General features: G+C 46.2%; 1 protein-coding gene across 2 annotated transcripts in view; it reads right to left on the reverse strand.

Annotated features, from left to right (window-relative positions):
• Nucleotides 1–13126, reverse strand: part of abca5 (ATP binding cassette subfamily A member 5) — a 97282-nt gene that overhangs the window by 35056 nt on the left and 49100 nt on the right. For both annotated transcript variants that reach the window (XR_016491076.1, XM_021581043.3), the window contains exons 11-16: nucleotides 10405–10463; nucleotides 9761–10047; nucleotides 9321–9440; nucleotides 616–754; nucleotides 384–474; nucleotides 54–193 (exon numbers count right to left, since the gene is read on the reverse strand). Coding sequence is in view for 1 of the 2 variants with exons in the window: in XM_021581043.3 (XP_021436718.3) it covers nucleotides 54–193; nucleotides 384–474; nucleotides 616–754; nucleotides 9321–9440; nucleotides 9761–10047; nucleotides 10405–10463 (836 nt within the window). In the remaining variant the exon portion in view is untranslated. The remainder of the gene's footprint in view (nucleotides 1–53; nucleotides 194–383; nucleotides 475–615; nucleotides 755–9320; nucleotides 9441–9760; nucleotides 10048–10404; nucleotides 10464–13126) is intronic.

Here is a 13126-nt window from a genome sequence, read left to right on the forward strand (position 1 = left end):
TTTCTATGATAGGCGCGATCAACTGAGCCTTAGCACAGAGATTAGTTTCTGACCTGAAAAGGTGTCCATGCTTTCGAAAGGGAGGGTGAATGTCAGCTCAGCCTCTTGTTGCCGTGACAACTGTGCCTTGGGGACGTGGTGCTTGACCAATGATGTGACACCATCCACCTCACACCGTCCACCAATAGACATTCTATAGGAAGGGGGGAAAAAAAACATTATTTAGCTGTGGTCTGTAAGCATCAGTCTTACTGTCATCAAACAACATGATTTATGAAGAAACAATCTGCTGGATGGCTTAAATAGGTCAAAACGCTTTAGGTCGAGATATGTTTTATAGTGTATTTTTTTGTGACATTTAGAGAGATGTCTGCCGAAATTACCTGAGGTGGTATCCTACTCCACACTTGGTCTTGAGATATAGGGAAGAACCAACACACTTAAGTTGGCCCTGAGAGATCACAGCTTTGCGGTCTAGAAGGGAGCGGGAAAATGAAAGAGAGAAAAAGAGAAATTGAGATGGCGAGTGAAAGACGTAAGTGTATTGAGGGATAGAGAGAACCCTGCTATAGATGAACACATTGTTAGAGATAGATAGGGAAAAGATGGGTGTACCAGCGAGTATGTCTGCCTCGTCCATGTAATGTGTGCTGAGCACTGTGACTCTGCCTGCTCTGCGACTCTTCAGCAGAGACCACACCTGGTGTCTGGAGCAGGGGTCCATACCAGCAGTAGGCTCATCCAGGAGCAGGATCTAAACATATACACACACGCAAAATCTAATCAAATTTTATTTGTCACATGCTTCGTAAACAACAGATGTGGACTAACAGTGAAATACTTACTTATTGGCCCTCCCCAAAAATGCAGAGTAGAAAGAAAATAGAGAAATAATAGAAAAGTAAAACATGTAATAATAAAAGTAACAATAGATACACAATGAGTAACAATAACTTGGATATATACACTGTACAAGGGGTACAAGTACCGAGTCGATGTGCACGAGGTAATTAGGGTAAATATGTACAGTACCAGTCAGTCAAAAAATTTGGACACACCTACTCATTCAAGGGTTTTTCTTTATTTTTTACTATTTTCTACATTGTAGAATAATACTTGTAGACATCAAAACTATGAAATAACACATATGGAATCATGCAGTAACCAAAAAAGTGTATTTTATATTTTAGATTCTTCAAAGTAGCCATAATTTGCCTTGATCACAGCTTTGCACACTCTTGTCATTATTTCAACCAGCTTCACCTGGAATGCTTTTCCAACTGTCTTGAAAGTTCCCACATATGCTGAGCACTTGTTGGCTGCTTTTCCTTCACACTGCAGTCTGACTCATCCCAAACCATCTCAGTTGGGTTGAAGTCAGGGGATAGTGGAGGCCAGGTCATCTGATACAGCACTCCATCACTCTCCTTGGTCAAATAGCCCTTACACAGCCTGGAGGTGTGTTGGGTCATTGTCCTGTTGAAAAACAAATGACAGTCCTACTAAGCGCAAACCACATGGGATGGTGTATTGCTGCAGCATGCTGTGGTAGCCATGCTGGTTAAGTGTGCCTTGAATTCTAAATAAATCACCAACAGTGTCACCAGCAAAGCACCCCCACACCACCTCCTCCATGCGTCACGGTGGGAACCACACATGCGGAGATCATCCGTTCACCTACTCTGCGTCTCACAAAGACACGGCGGTTGGAACCAAAAATCTGAAATGGATTCATCACACCAAAAGGACAGGTTTCCACCGGTCTAATGTCCATTGTTCATGTTTCTTGGCCCAATCAAGTCTCCTATTATTGGTGTCCTTTAGTAGTGGTTTCTTCACAGGAATTCGACCATGAAAGCCTGATTTATGCATTCTCCTCTGAACAGTTGATGTTGAGATGTGTCTGTTACTTGAACTCTGAAGTATTTATTTGGGCTGCAATTTCTGAGGCTAGTAACTCGAAGTAACTTATCCTCTGCAGCAGAGGTAACTCTGGGTCTTCCTTTCCTGTGGCGGTCCTCATGAGCCAGTTTCATCATAGCGCTTGATTATGCGACTGCACTTGAAGAAACTTTAAAAGTTATTGAAATGTTCCAGAATGACTGACCTTGAAGTAATGATGGACTGTCCTTTCTCTTTGCTTATTTGAGCTGTTCTTGTCATAATATGGACTTGATATTTTACCAAATAGGGCTATCTTCTGTATACCCACTCACCTTGAAACACAACTGATTGGCTCAAACACATTAAGGAAAGGAATTCCACAAATGAACTTTTAACAAGGCACACCAGTTAATTGAAATGCATTCCAGGTGACTACCTCGTGAAGCTGGTTGAGAGAATGCCAAGTGTGCAGAGCTGGGACGGCTACTTTGATTTGTTTAACTCTTTTTTGCTTAATACATGATTCCATATGTGTTATTTCATAGTATATGTTGTCACTTTTATTCTACAATGTAGAAAATAGTAAAAATAAAGAAAAACCTTGCAATGAGTAGGTGTGTCCAGACTGTCCAAAAATGTGCTTTTCTTTCAAAAACAAGGACATTTCTAAGTGACCCCAAACGTTTGAACGGTAGTTTGTGTTTGTATGTGTGTATACATACAGTTGAAGTCGGAAGTTTACATATACCTTAGCCAAATACATTTATACTCAGTTTTTCACAATTCTTGACATTTAATCTTAGTAAAATTCCCCTGTCTTAGGTCAGTTAGGATCACCACTTTATTTTAAGAACGTGAAATGTCACAATAACAGTAGAGAAAACGATTTATTTCAGCTTTTATTTCTTGTATCACATTACCAGTGGGTCAGAAGTTTACATACACTCAATTCGTATTTGGTAGCATTGCCTATAAATTGTTTAACTTGGGTCAAATGTTTCGGGTAGCCTTCCACAAGCTTCCCACAATAAGTTGGGTGAATGTTGGCACATTCCTCATGACAGAGCTGGTGTAACTGAGTCAGGTTTGTAGGCCACCTTGCTAGCACGCGCTTTTCAGTTCTGCCCACAGATTTTCTACAGGGTAGAGGTCAGGGCTTTGTAATGACCACTCCAATACCTTGACTTTGTTTTCATTAATCAATTTTGCCACAACTTTGGAAGTATGCTTGGGATCATTGTCCATTTGGAAGACCCATTTGCAACCAAGCTTTAACTTCCTGACTGATGTCTTGAGATGTTGCTTCAATATATCCACATAATTTTCCTCCCTGATGATGCCATCTAGTTTGTGAAGTGCACCAGTCCCTCCTGTAGCAAAGCACCCCCACAACATGATGCTGCCACCCCCGTGCTTCACGGTTGGGATGGTGTTCTTCGGCTTGCAAGCCTCCCCCTTTTTCCTCCAAACATAACAATGGTCATTATGGCCAAACAGTTCTATTTTTGTTTTGTCAGACCAGAGGATATTTCTCCAAAAAGTACGATCTTTGCCCCCATGTGCAGTTGCCAACCGTATTCTGTCTTTTTTTATGGCGGTTTTGGAGCAGTGGCTTCTTCCTGGCTGAGCAGCCTTTCAGTTTATGTCGATATAGGACTCGTTTTACTGTGGATATAGATACTTTTGTTGTTCTGGGATTGATTTGCACTTTTCGCACCAAAGTACGTTCGTCTCCAGGAGACAGAACACGTCTCCTTCCTGAGCGGTATGACGGCTGCGTGGTCCCATGGTGTTTATACTTGCTACTATTGTTTGTACAGATGAACGTTCTACCTTTAGGCGTTTGGAAATTGCTCCCAAGTATGAACCAGACTTGTGGAGGTCTACAATTTCTTTCTGAGGTCTTGGCTGATTTCTTTTGATTTTCCCATTATGTCAAGTAGAGTCACTAAGTTTGAAGGTAGGCCTTGAAATACATCCACAGGTACACCTCCAATTGACTCAAATGATGCCAATCAGAAGCTTCTAAAGCAATGACACACACACACGCACACACATGTTCAAAAGTTGTGTCCTTGTTTTTGAAAGAAAAGCACATATCTTGTCCATTAAAATAACATAAAATTGATCAGAAATACAGTATAGACATTGTTAATGTTGTAAATGACTATTGTAGTTGGAAATGGCTGCAATTGCAAAAGGGTTTTCTAATGATCAATTAGCCTTTTAAAATGATAAACTTGGATTAGCTAACACAACGTGCCTTTGGAACACAGGGTGATGGTTGCTGATAATGGGCTTCTGTTCTCCTATGTAGATATTCCATAAAAATAATCAGCTGTTTCCAGCTACCATAGCCATTTACAATATTAACAATGTCTACACCGTGTTTCTGATCAATTTGATGTTATTTTAACAGACGTTTTTCTTTGCTTTTCTTTAAAAAACAAGGACATTTCTAAGTGACACTTGGTTGCAACTTTTATGATCTACCCTCTAAATGTTTTATTTTTTTAATGAACTATTTATCAGTCTTATGGCTCGGTGGTAAAAGCTGTTCAGGCTCCTGTTGGTTCCAGAATTGGTGCATCGGTACCGCTTGCAGTGCGGTAGCAGAGAGACAGACAGAGAGCGAGAGAGACAGACAGACAGACAGAGAGCGAGAGAGACAGACAGAGAGCGAGAGACAGACAGACAGAGAGCGAGAGACAGACAGAGAGTGAGAGACAGAGACAGACAGAGAGTGAGAGACAGAGACAGACAGACAGAGAGCGAGAGACAGAGACAGACAGAGTGAGAGACAGAGAGCGAGAGACAGAGACAGACAGAGCGAGACACAGAGACAGACAGAGAGCGAGAGACAGACAGACAGAGAGCGAGAGACAGACAGACAGAGAGCGAGAGACAGACAGAGAGCGAGAGACAGACAGACAGAGAGCGAGAGAGACAGACAGACAGAGAGCGAGAGAGACAGACAGACAGAGAGCGAGAGACAGAGAGCGAGAGACAGAGAGCGAGAGACAGAGACAGAGAGCGAGAGACAGAGAGCGAGAGACAGAGACAGAGAGCGAGAGACAGAGAGCGAGAGACAGAGAGAGAGCGAGAGACAGAGAGAGAGCGAGAGACAGAGACAGAGAGCGAGAGACAGAGACAGAGAGACAGAGAGCGAGAGACAGAGACAGAGAGCGAGAGACAAAGACAGAGAGCGAGAGACAGAGAGCGAGAGACAGAGAGCGAGAGACAGAGAGAGAGCGAGAGCGAGAGACAGAGAGAGAGCGAGAGACAGAGAGAGAGCGAGAGACAGAGAGCGACAGACAAGACAGAGAGCGAGAGACAGACAGACAAGACAGAGAGCGAGAGACAGACAGACAAGACAGAGAGCGAGAGACAGACAGACAAGACAGAGAGCGAGAGACAGACAGAGAGCGAGAGACAGACAGAGAGCGAGAGACAGACAGAGAGCGAGAGACAGACAGAGAGCGAGAGACAGACAGACAGAGAGCGAGAGAGACAAACAGACAGAGAGCGAGAGAGACAGACAGACAGAGAGCGAGAGACAGACAGACAGAGAGCGAGAGACAGACAGACAGACAGAGAGCGAGAGACAGACAGACAGACAGAGAGCGAGAGACAGACAGACAGACAGAGAGCGAGAGACAGACAGACAGAGAGCGAGAGACAGACAGACAGACAGAGAGCGAGAGACAGACAGACAGACAGAGAGCGAGAGACAGACAGACAGACAGAGAGCGAGAGACAGACAGACAGACAGAGAGCGAGAGACAGACAGACAGAGAGCGAGAGACAGACAGACAGACAGAGAGCGAGAGACAGACAGACAGACAGAGAGCGACAGACAGACAGACAGAGAGCGACAGACAGACAGACAGAGAGCGACAGACAGACAGAGAGCGAGAGACAGACAGACAGAGAGCGAGAGACAGACAGACAGACAGCGAGAGACAGACAGAGAGCGAGAGACAGACAGAGAGCGAGAGACAGACAGAGAGCGAGAGACAGACAGAGAGCGAGAGAGACAGACAGACAGAGAGCGAGACAGACAGACAGAGAGCGAGACAGACAGACAGAGAGCGAGACAGACAGAGAGCGAGAGACAGAGACAGACAGAGAGCGAGAGACAGACAGACAGAGAGCGAGAGACAGACAGAGAGCGAGAGACAGACAGAGAGCGAGAGACAGACAGAGAGCGAGAGACAGACAGAGAGCGAGAGACAGACAGACAGAGAGCGAGAGAGACAAACAGACAGAGAGCGAGAGAGACAGACAGACAGAGAGCAGAGAGCGAGAGACAGAGAGCGAGAGACAGAGAGCGAGAGACAGAGAGCGAGAGACAGAGAGCGAGAGACAGACAGAGCGAGAGACAGACAGACAGCGAGAGACAGAGAGCGAGAGACAGAGAGCGAGAGACAGCGACAGAGAGAGCGAGAGACAGAGAGCGAGAGACAGAGAGCGAGAGACAGAGAGAGAGCGAGAGACAGAGAGCGTCAGACAAGACAGAGAGCGAGAGACAGACAGACAAGACAGAGAGCGAGAGACAGACAGACAGAGAGCGAGAGACAGACAGACAGAGAGCGAGAGACAGACAGACAGAGAGCGAGAGACAGACAGAGAGCGAGAGACAGACAGACAGACAGAGAGCGAGAGACAGACAGACAGAGAGCGAGAGACAGACAGACAGACAGAGAGCGAGAGACAGACAGACAGACAGAGAGCGAGAGACAGACAGACAGAGAGCGAGAGACAGACAGACAGAGAGCGAGAGACAGACAGACAGAGAGCGAGCGAGAGACAGACAGACAGACAGCGAGAGACAGACAGACAGACAGAGAGCGAGAGACAGACAGACAGACAGAGAGCGACAGACAGACAGACAGACAGAGAGCGACAGACAGACAGACAGAGAGCGAGAGACAGACAGACAGAGAGCGAGAGACAGACAGAGAGCGAGAGACAGACAGAGAGCGAGAGACAGACAGAGAGCGAGAGACAGACAGAGAGCGAGAGACAGACAGAGAGCGAGAGACAGACAGACAGAGAGCGAGAGAGACAGACAGACAGAGAGCGAGAGAGACAGACAGACAGAGAGCGAGACAGACAGACAGAGAGCGAGAGACAGAGAGCGAGAGACAGAGAGCGAGAGACAGAGAGCGAGAGACAGAGAGCGAGAGACAGAGAGCGAGAGACAGAGAGCGAGAGACAGAGAGCGAGAGACAGACAGACATTGAGCGAGAGACAGACAGACAGCGAGAGACAGAGAGCGAGAGACAGAGAGCGAGAGAGCGAGAGACAGCGCAAGAGACAGAGACAGAGAGCGAGAGCGAGAGACAGAGAGCGAGAGAGAGAGCGAGAGACAGAGAGCGAGAGACAGAGAGCGTGAGACAGACAGACATTGAGCGAGAGACAGACAGACAGCGAGAGACAGAGAGCGAGAGACAGAGAGCGAGAGACAGCGACAGACAGAGCAAGAGACAGAGACAGAGAGCGAGAGACAGAGACAGAGAGCGAGAGAGAGAGCGAGAGACAGAGACAGAGAGCGAGAGACAGAGAGAGAGCGAGAGACAGAGACATAGAGCGAGAGACAGAGAGCGAGAGACAGAGACAGAGAGCGAGAGACAGAGACAGAGAGCGAGAGACAGAGAGAGCGAGAGACAGAGAGAGAGCGAGAGACAGAGAGCGACAGACAAGACAGAGAGCGAGAGACAGACAGACAAGACAGAGAGCGAGAGAGACAGACAGACAGAGAGCGAGAGAGACAGACAGACAGAGAGCGAGACAGACAGACAGAGAGCGAGAGACAGAGAGCGAGAGACAGAGAGCGAGAGACAGAGAGCGAGAGACAGAGAGCGAGAGACAGAGAGCGAGAGACAGAGAGCGAGAGACAGAGAGCGAGAGACAGAGAGCGAGAGACAGACAGACATTGAGCGAGAGACAGACAGACAGCGAGAGACAGAGAGCGAGAGACAGAGAGCGAGAGAGCGAGAGACAGCGCAAGAGACAGAGACAGAGAGCGAGAGCGAGAGACAGAGAGCGAGAGAGAGAGCGAGAGACAGAGAGCGAGAGACAGAGAGCGAGAGACAGAGAGCGTGAGACAGACAGACATTGAGCGAGAGACAGACAGACAGCGAGAGACAGAGAGCGAGAGACAGAGAGCGAGAGACAGCGACAGACAGAGCAAGAGACAGAGACAGAGAGCGAGAGACAGAGACAGAGAGCGAGAGAGAGAGCGAGAGACAGAGACAGAGAGCGAGAGACAGAGAGAGAGCGAGAGACAGAGACATAGAGCGAGAGACAGAGAGCGAGAGACAGAGACAGAGAGCGAGAGACAGAGACAGAGAGCGAGAGACAGAGAGAGCGAGAGACAGAGAGAGAGCGAGAGACAGAGAGCGACAGACAAGACAGAGAGCGAGAGACAGACAGACAAGACAGAGAGCGAGAGACAGACAGACAAGACAGAGAGCGAGAGACAGACAGACAAGACAGAGAGCGAGAGACAGACAGACAAGACAGAGAGCGAGAGACAGACAGACAAGACAGAGAGCGAGAGACAGACAGACAAGACAGAGAGCGAGAGACAGACAGACAGAGAGTGAGAGACAGACAGACAGACAGAGAGCGAGAGACAGACAGACAGAGAGCGAGAGACAGACAGACAGAGAGCGAGAGACAGACAGAGAGCGAGAGACAGACAGAGAGCGAGAGACAGACAGACAGAGAGCGAGAGACAGACAGACAGACAGAGAGCGAGAGACAGACAGAGAGCGACAGACAGACAGAGAGCGACAGACAGACAGAGAGCGACAGACAGACAGAGAGCGACAGACAGACAGAGAGCGACAGACAGACAGAGAGCGACAGACAGACAGAACGAGAGACAGACAGACAGACAGAGAGCGAGAGACAGACAGAGAGCGAGAGACAGACAGAGAGCGAGAGACAGACAGAGCGATAGACAGACAGAGAGCGAGAGACAGACAGAGAGCGAGAGACAGACAGCGAGCGAGAGAGAGACAGAGAGCGAGAGAGAGACAGAGAGCGAGAGAGAGACAGAGAGCGAGAGAGAGACAGAGAGTGAGAGAGAGACAGAGAGCGAGAGAGAGACAGAAAGCGAGAGAGAGCGAGAGACAGAGAGCGAGAGACAGAGAGCGAGAGAGCGAGAGACAGAGAGCGAGAGAGCGAGAGACAGACAGAGAGCGAGAGACAGACAGACAGAGAGCGAGAGACAGACAGACAGAGAGCGAGAGACAGAGAGCGAGAGACAGACAGACAGCGAGAGACAGACAGCGAGAGACAGACAGACAGACAGACAGCGAGAGACAGACAGCGAGAGACAGACAGACAGCGAGAGACAGAAAGACAGACAGACAGAAGGCCATTTCTGTTGTGTTGTGAGGGTGGATGATCAAGGATCCAGCTACCTTGGGGTCTCCCAGGATGGCTATGCCCACAGACAATTTCCTCTTCTGGCCTCCACTTAGGTTCTTAGCCTGGGCGTCCATTATCTTCTCCAGGTCTAGATCCTTCAGCACCTTGGACACCTAACATACAGATCCAACACACAGGAGGGAGGGAGAGAAAAGAATGTGATCCCAAACATGACTCAATATTTTCCATCTTGTGAGTTGAAGCTGAATTCAGAAATACGGAAGCAACATAGAGGCCTGCCAGTTACCAACCAGCCATGCTAGAGTGACCGAGTGATCATATATGATGCATTTTACATTTACATTTGACTATTTTAGCAGACGATCTTATCCAGAGCGATTTGAAACAGCATTCAGTATCACAACATCTCATGTAAATCCTTCTTTAAAATAGCCGCTATCAGTATCTGTACTGGTAATAAAAATTCCCTCACCTCATTGTCAATGTCAGAGGGCAGAATCCCTTTAATGGCAGCAAATATCCTCAGGTGCTCTTCTACAGTGAGCACGTCAAAGATGATGTTGAACTGAGGGCAGATGCCCACCAGCTGCCTCATTTCTACCCCCTCAGCGATCTCTGCCACAGGGGAGCCATAGATGGAGGCGTGGCCGTCAGTCGGAGGACAGATCCCACACAGGATGTTCATCAGAGTGGACTTCCCTGCTCCGCTGTGGCCCAGGAGGGCTGTGATCTGACCTTCATAGATGTCAAAGGTCAAGCCTGGATAGAAGGGAAGGGGGCGTTCATTGGGTTTACTTGATAGCTACCTACACAAATAGCTAGCTAGAACAAAGTGTTAATAAGATATTCATTTAAAAAGAGTAAAAGCAATACAAATAGACATTAGGGTCTACGAAGAGCCTCATATGGGGCGGTTTCGTGGACACAGATTAAGCCTAATAATGGTCATGGACGAGGATAAACAGAGAAAGGTAAGACAACGTCAGGATCTGTTAAGGAAGTTCGGAACTCTGACGATTTCCAATTTGTCTGTTAGATACGGCAACTAGAAAAGAGGCTCCACATAGACATAGACACAAGAGTGACAAGAGAAATACTTAGAGGAATGAGCCTCACCCCTCAGAGCTTCCACGATGCTGTCCTTCTCTTTGTACACCTTGCGGATGTTGTTAATGCTGCCAGGGTGGGGAGACAGAGAAGAGGGTAAACAACAGGTTTCAATCTGGCACTCATTCTTTCTGGATCAAAGCTAATGGAGGTTTGCAGGCTGGAAGCAGACCAAGCCAGTGGGTTCCTATCAGGTGCTCATCTATATCGATACAGCTCGGCTAAGGTTATTGTTTCAACTGGTAACTCTAAAAGCCTGTATTTCTGTCCTGGAAAGTCAATAATGGGACCAGGTTTCTCTATAATGTAAGAGGATATCAGCCTGATCCGGAGCTATCGAGCTGAGGCAGCCACAGAGTCTATTTTCAAAGCCACTTGTTACAGAGAGACACAAGTGTCCTCTTCCAGCCAGGGACAGGAGCATTATGATAAGAAGATCTGCACCAAAACATTTCTTATCATGCACCATCAGAACTGATGTCAATGGAAAGTTGCTGATTCACACTATAGGGGCAGCCGAAACCTTACAGTGTTCCCTTCACATTGTCCTTTACAGCAAGGTTCAATCAACTATGAAGGTAAAGTCAGTAGCCTTGTCCGAGTGTGAGGCAGCTTCATGTACAACCACACCAGTGGCGGCCAGTGTCGTTTAAGATGAGGGAGGACAATTCTTTTTTTTATGAGAATGGCCTTATTTCTATTGCAGCATATTGGATGATTGTCATTCATATTCCATTCACCCAGTTCAATGTAACAGCAATATGGTTAGGCTACTAATAAGATAACTAAGATATTTACGAGGTTACAGCCTCAATCTCATTTCCCTGACAGGTAGTAGTAGGTGAACAGAGGTCTATTTCTTGCTTTAGAAAACACAATTAGTTTAGTCAGCATTGAGGAGACAACAATAAACAATAAATAAAAGTATAATCAGCATAAAAGTGAATTATTTATATAAATAGTGAATAAGAGTGGACCAAGTCCCGAGCCCTGGGGCACACCATTACAGACAGACAATTTAGCAGACATGAGCACATCAAATTGAGTGCACCGAGTTCTGTCAGACAGATAGTTAGCAAACCATGCAACTACATGCTCGGAAAGACCTATGCTCGATAATCTCTGCCTCAGTACAGCATGATCAATTGTATTAGAGAGAGTGCTGTTTTTTTGTCAAGGGCTTCAGTGATATCATTTAAAACCTTCATGGCTGCTGTAATTGTGATATGCTTCTACTTGAAGCCCGATTGGTGCATTGATAAAATAGAGTTCATTTTTATATACTATTTTAGCTGGTTTCTAGTATTTTTGCTAGGGGTGACAGCTTTGAGATTGGCCTATAATAGAGTTGGATCTCCCAGTTTTAAAAGTTGTAGGACAAATGCTGATTTCCAGATCCTTGGAATTTCATTACATGCCAGGGTTATATTGAACAGATATATTAGTGGTTCAGCTATGAAATCAACTGCCAGTTTTAAAAAGCAGGGATTAAGACGATCAGGACCTGCAGGATTTCTCTGATCTAAGGATGTCAGGGCTTTATGTACCTCCTGCACTGAGAATGGCAAAAAGCTAAACGTTTGACCAGCTCTCACCGGTTCATCCACACAGGGCTGTATAGAGACAGAAGATACTAAATCTAACAACCTATCAGATGACACAAAGTGTTCATTGAAACAATTCAGCATTTCAGTTTCGTCATAAAGAGCAACAGAGTCCTTCAATAAACATGAAGGTAATTCATTAACTGTACTGTTACCAGACAGACTTAATAGCCCTCCAAAACGTCCTAGGGTCATTCAGGTTATTAGTAGTAACAGACATAAAATATTCAGACTTGGCCTTCCTGAAAAGAGAAGAACACTTGCTTCATAGCTGTGAAAAAAGAAGCCAATCAGCATAAGAACATGATTTCCTTGCTTTAGCCCAGGCTAGATTACGTTAGTGAATAATACAAGACAGCTCAGAAGAAAACCATGGATTATCCCTCCCTTTAACTCTGAACCTGTGGAATGGGGCATGTTTTTTACTATTTGGAAAAAACAATTATGAAAGAATTTCCAGGCAGTTTCCACATCAGGAAAAAGCTCAATCTTGCTCCAGTCAAAATAAAACAAATCATGAAAGAAAGCCTGCTCATTAAAACTCTTAAAGTTTCTCATCAAATCAAATCATATTTTGTTTGTCACATGCGCCGAATACAACAGGTGTATTAAGTACTTAAGTGTACTTACAAGCCCTTATCACTTATTGTTCTTAAAACTGCATTTTTGGTTAAGTAAAAAACAAAGTACAAAAATAGAAAAAAGTAAATAATTAAAGAGCAGCAGTAAAATAACAATAGTGAGGCTATATACAGGGGGTATTGGTACAGAGTCAATGTGCGGGGGCACTGGTTAGTGGAGGTAATATGTACATGTAGGTAGAGTTAAAGTGACTATGCATAGATTATAAACAGAGTAGCAGCAGCGTAAAAGAGAGGTCTGGGTAGCCATTTGATTAGCTGTTCAGGAGTCTTATGGCTTGGGGTTAGAAGCTGTTAAGAAGCCTTTTGGACCTAGACTTGGCACTCTGGTACCGCTTGCCGTGCGATAGCAGAGAGAACAGTCTATGACTAGGGTGGCTGGAGTCTTTGACAATTTTTAGGGCCTTCCTCTGACACTGCCTGGTGATGTACTGGGCCGTACGCACTACCCTAAGTAGTGCCTTGCGGTCGGAGGCCGAGCAGTTG

This window comes from Oncorhynchus mykiss, chromosome 23 (assembly GCF_057628025.1).
Source record: "Oncorhynchus mykiss isolate SJ-2025 chromosome 23, ASM5762802v1, whole genome shotgun sequence".
Taxonomy (NCBI): domain Eukaryota; kingdom Metazoa; phylum Chordata; class Actinopteri; order Salmoniformes; family Salmonidae; genus Oncorhynchus; species Oncorhynchus mykiss.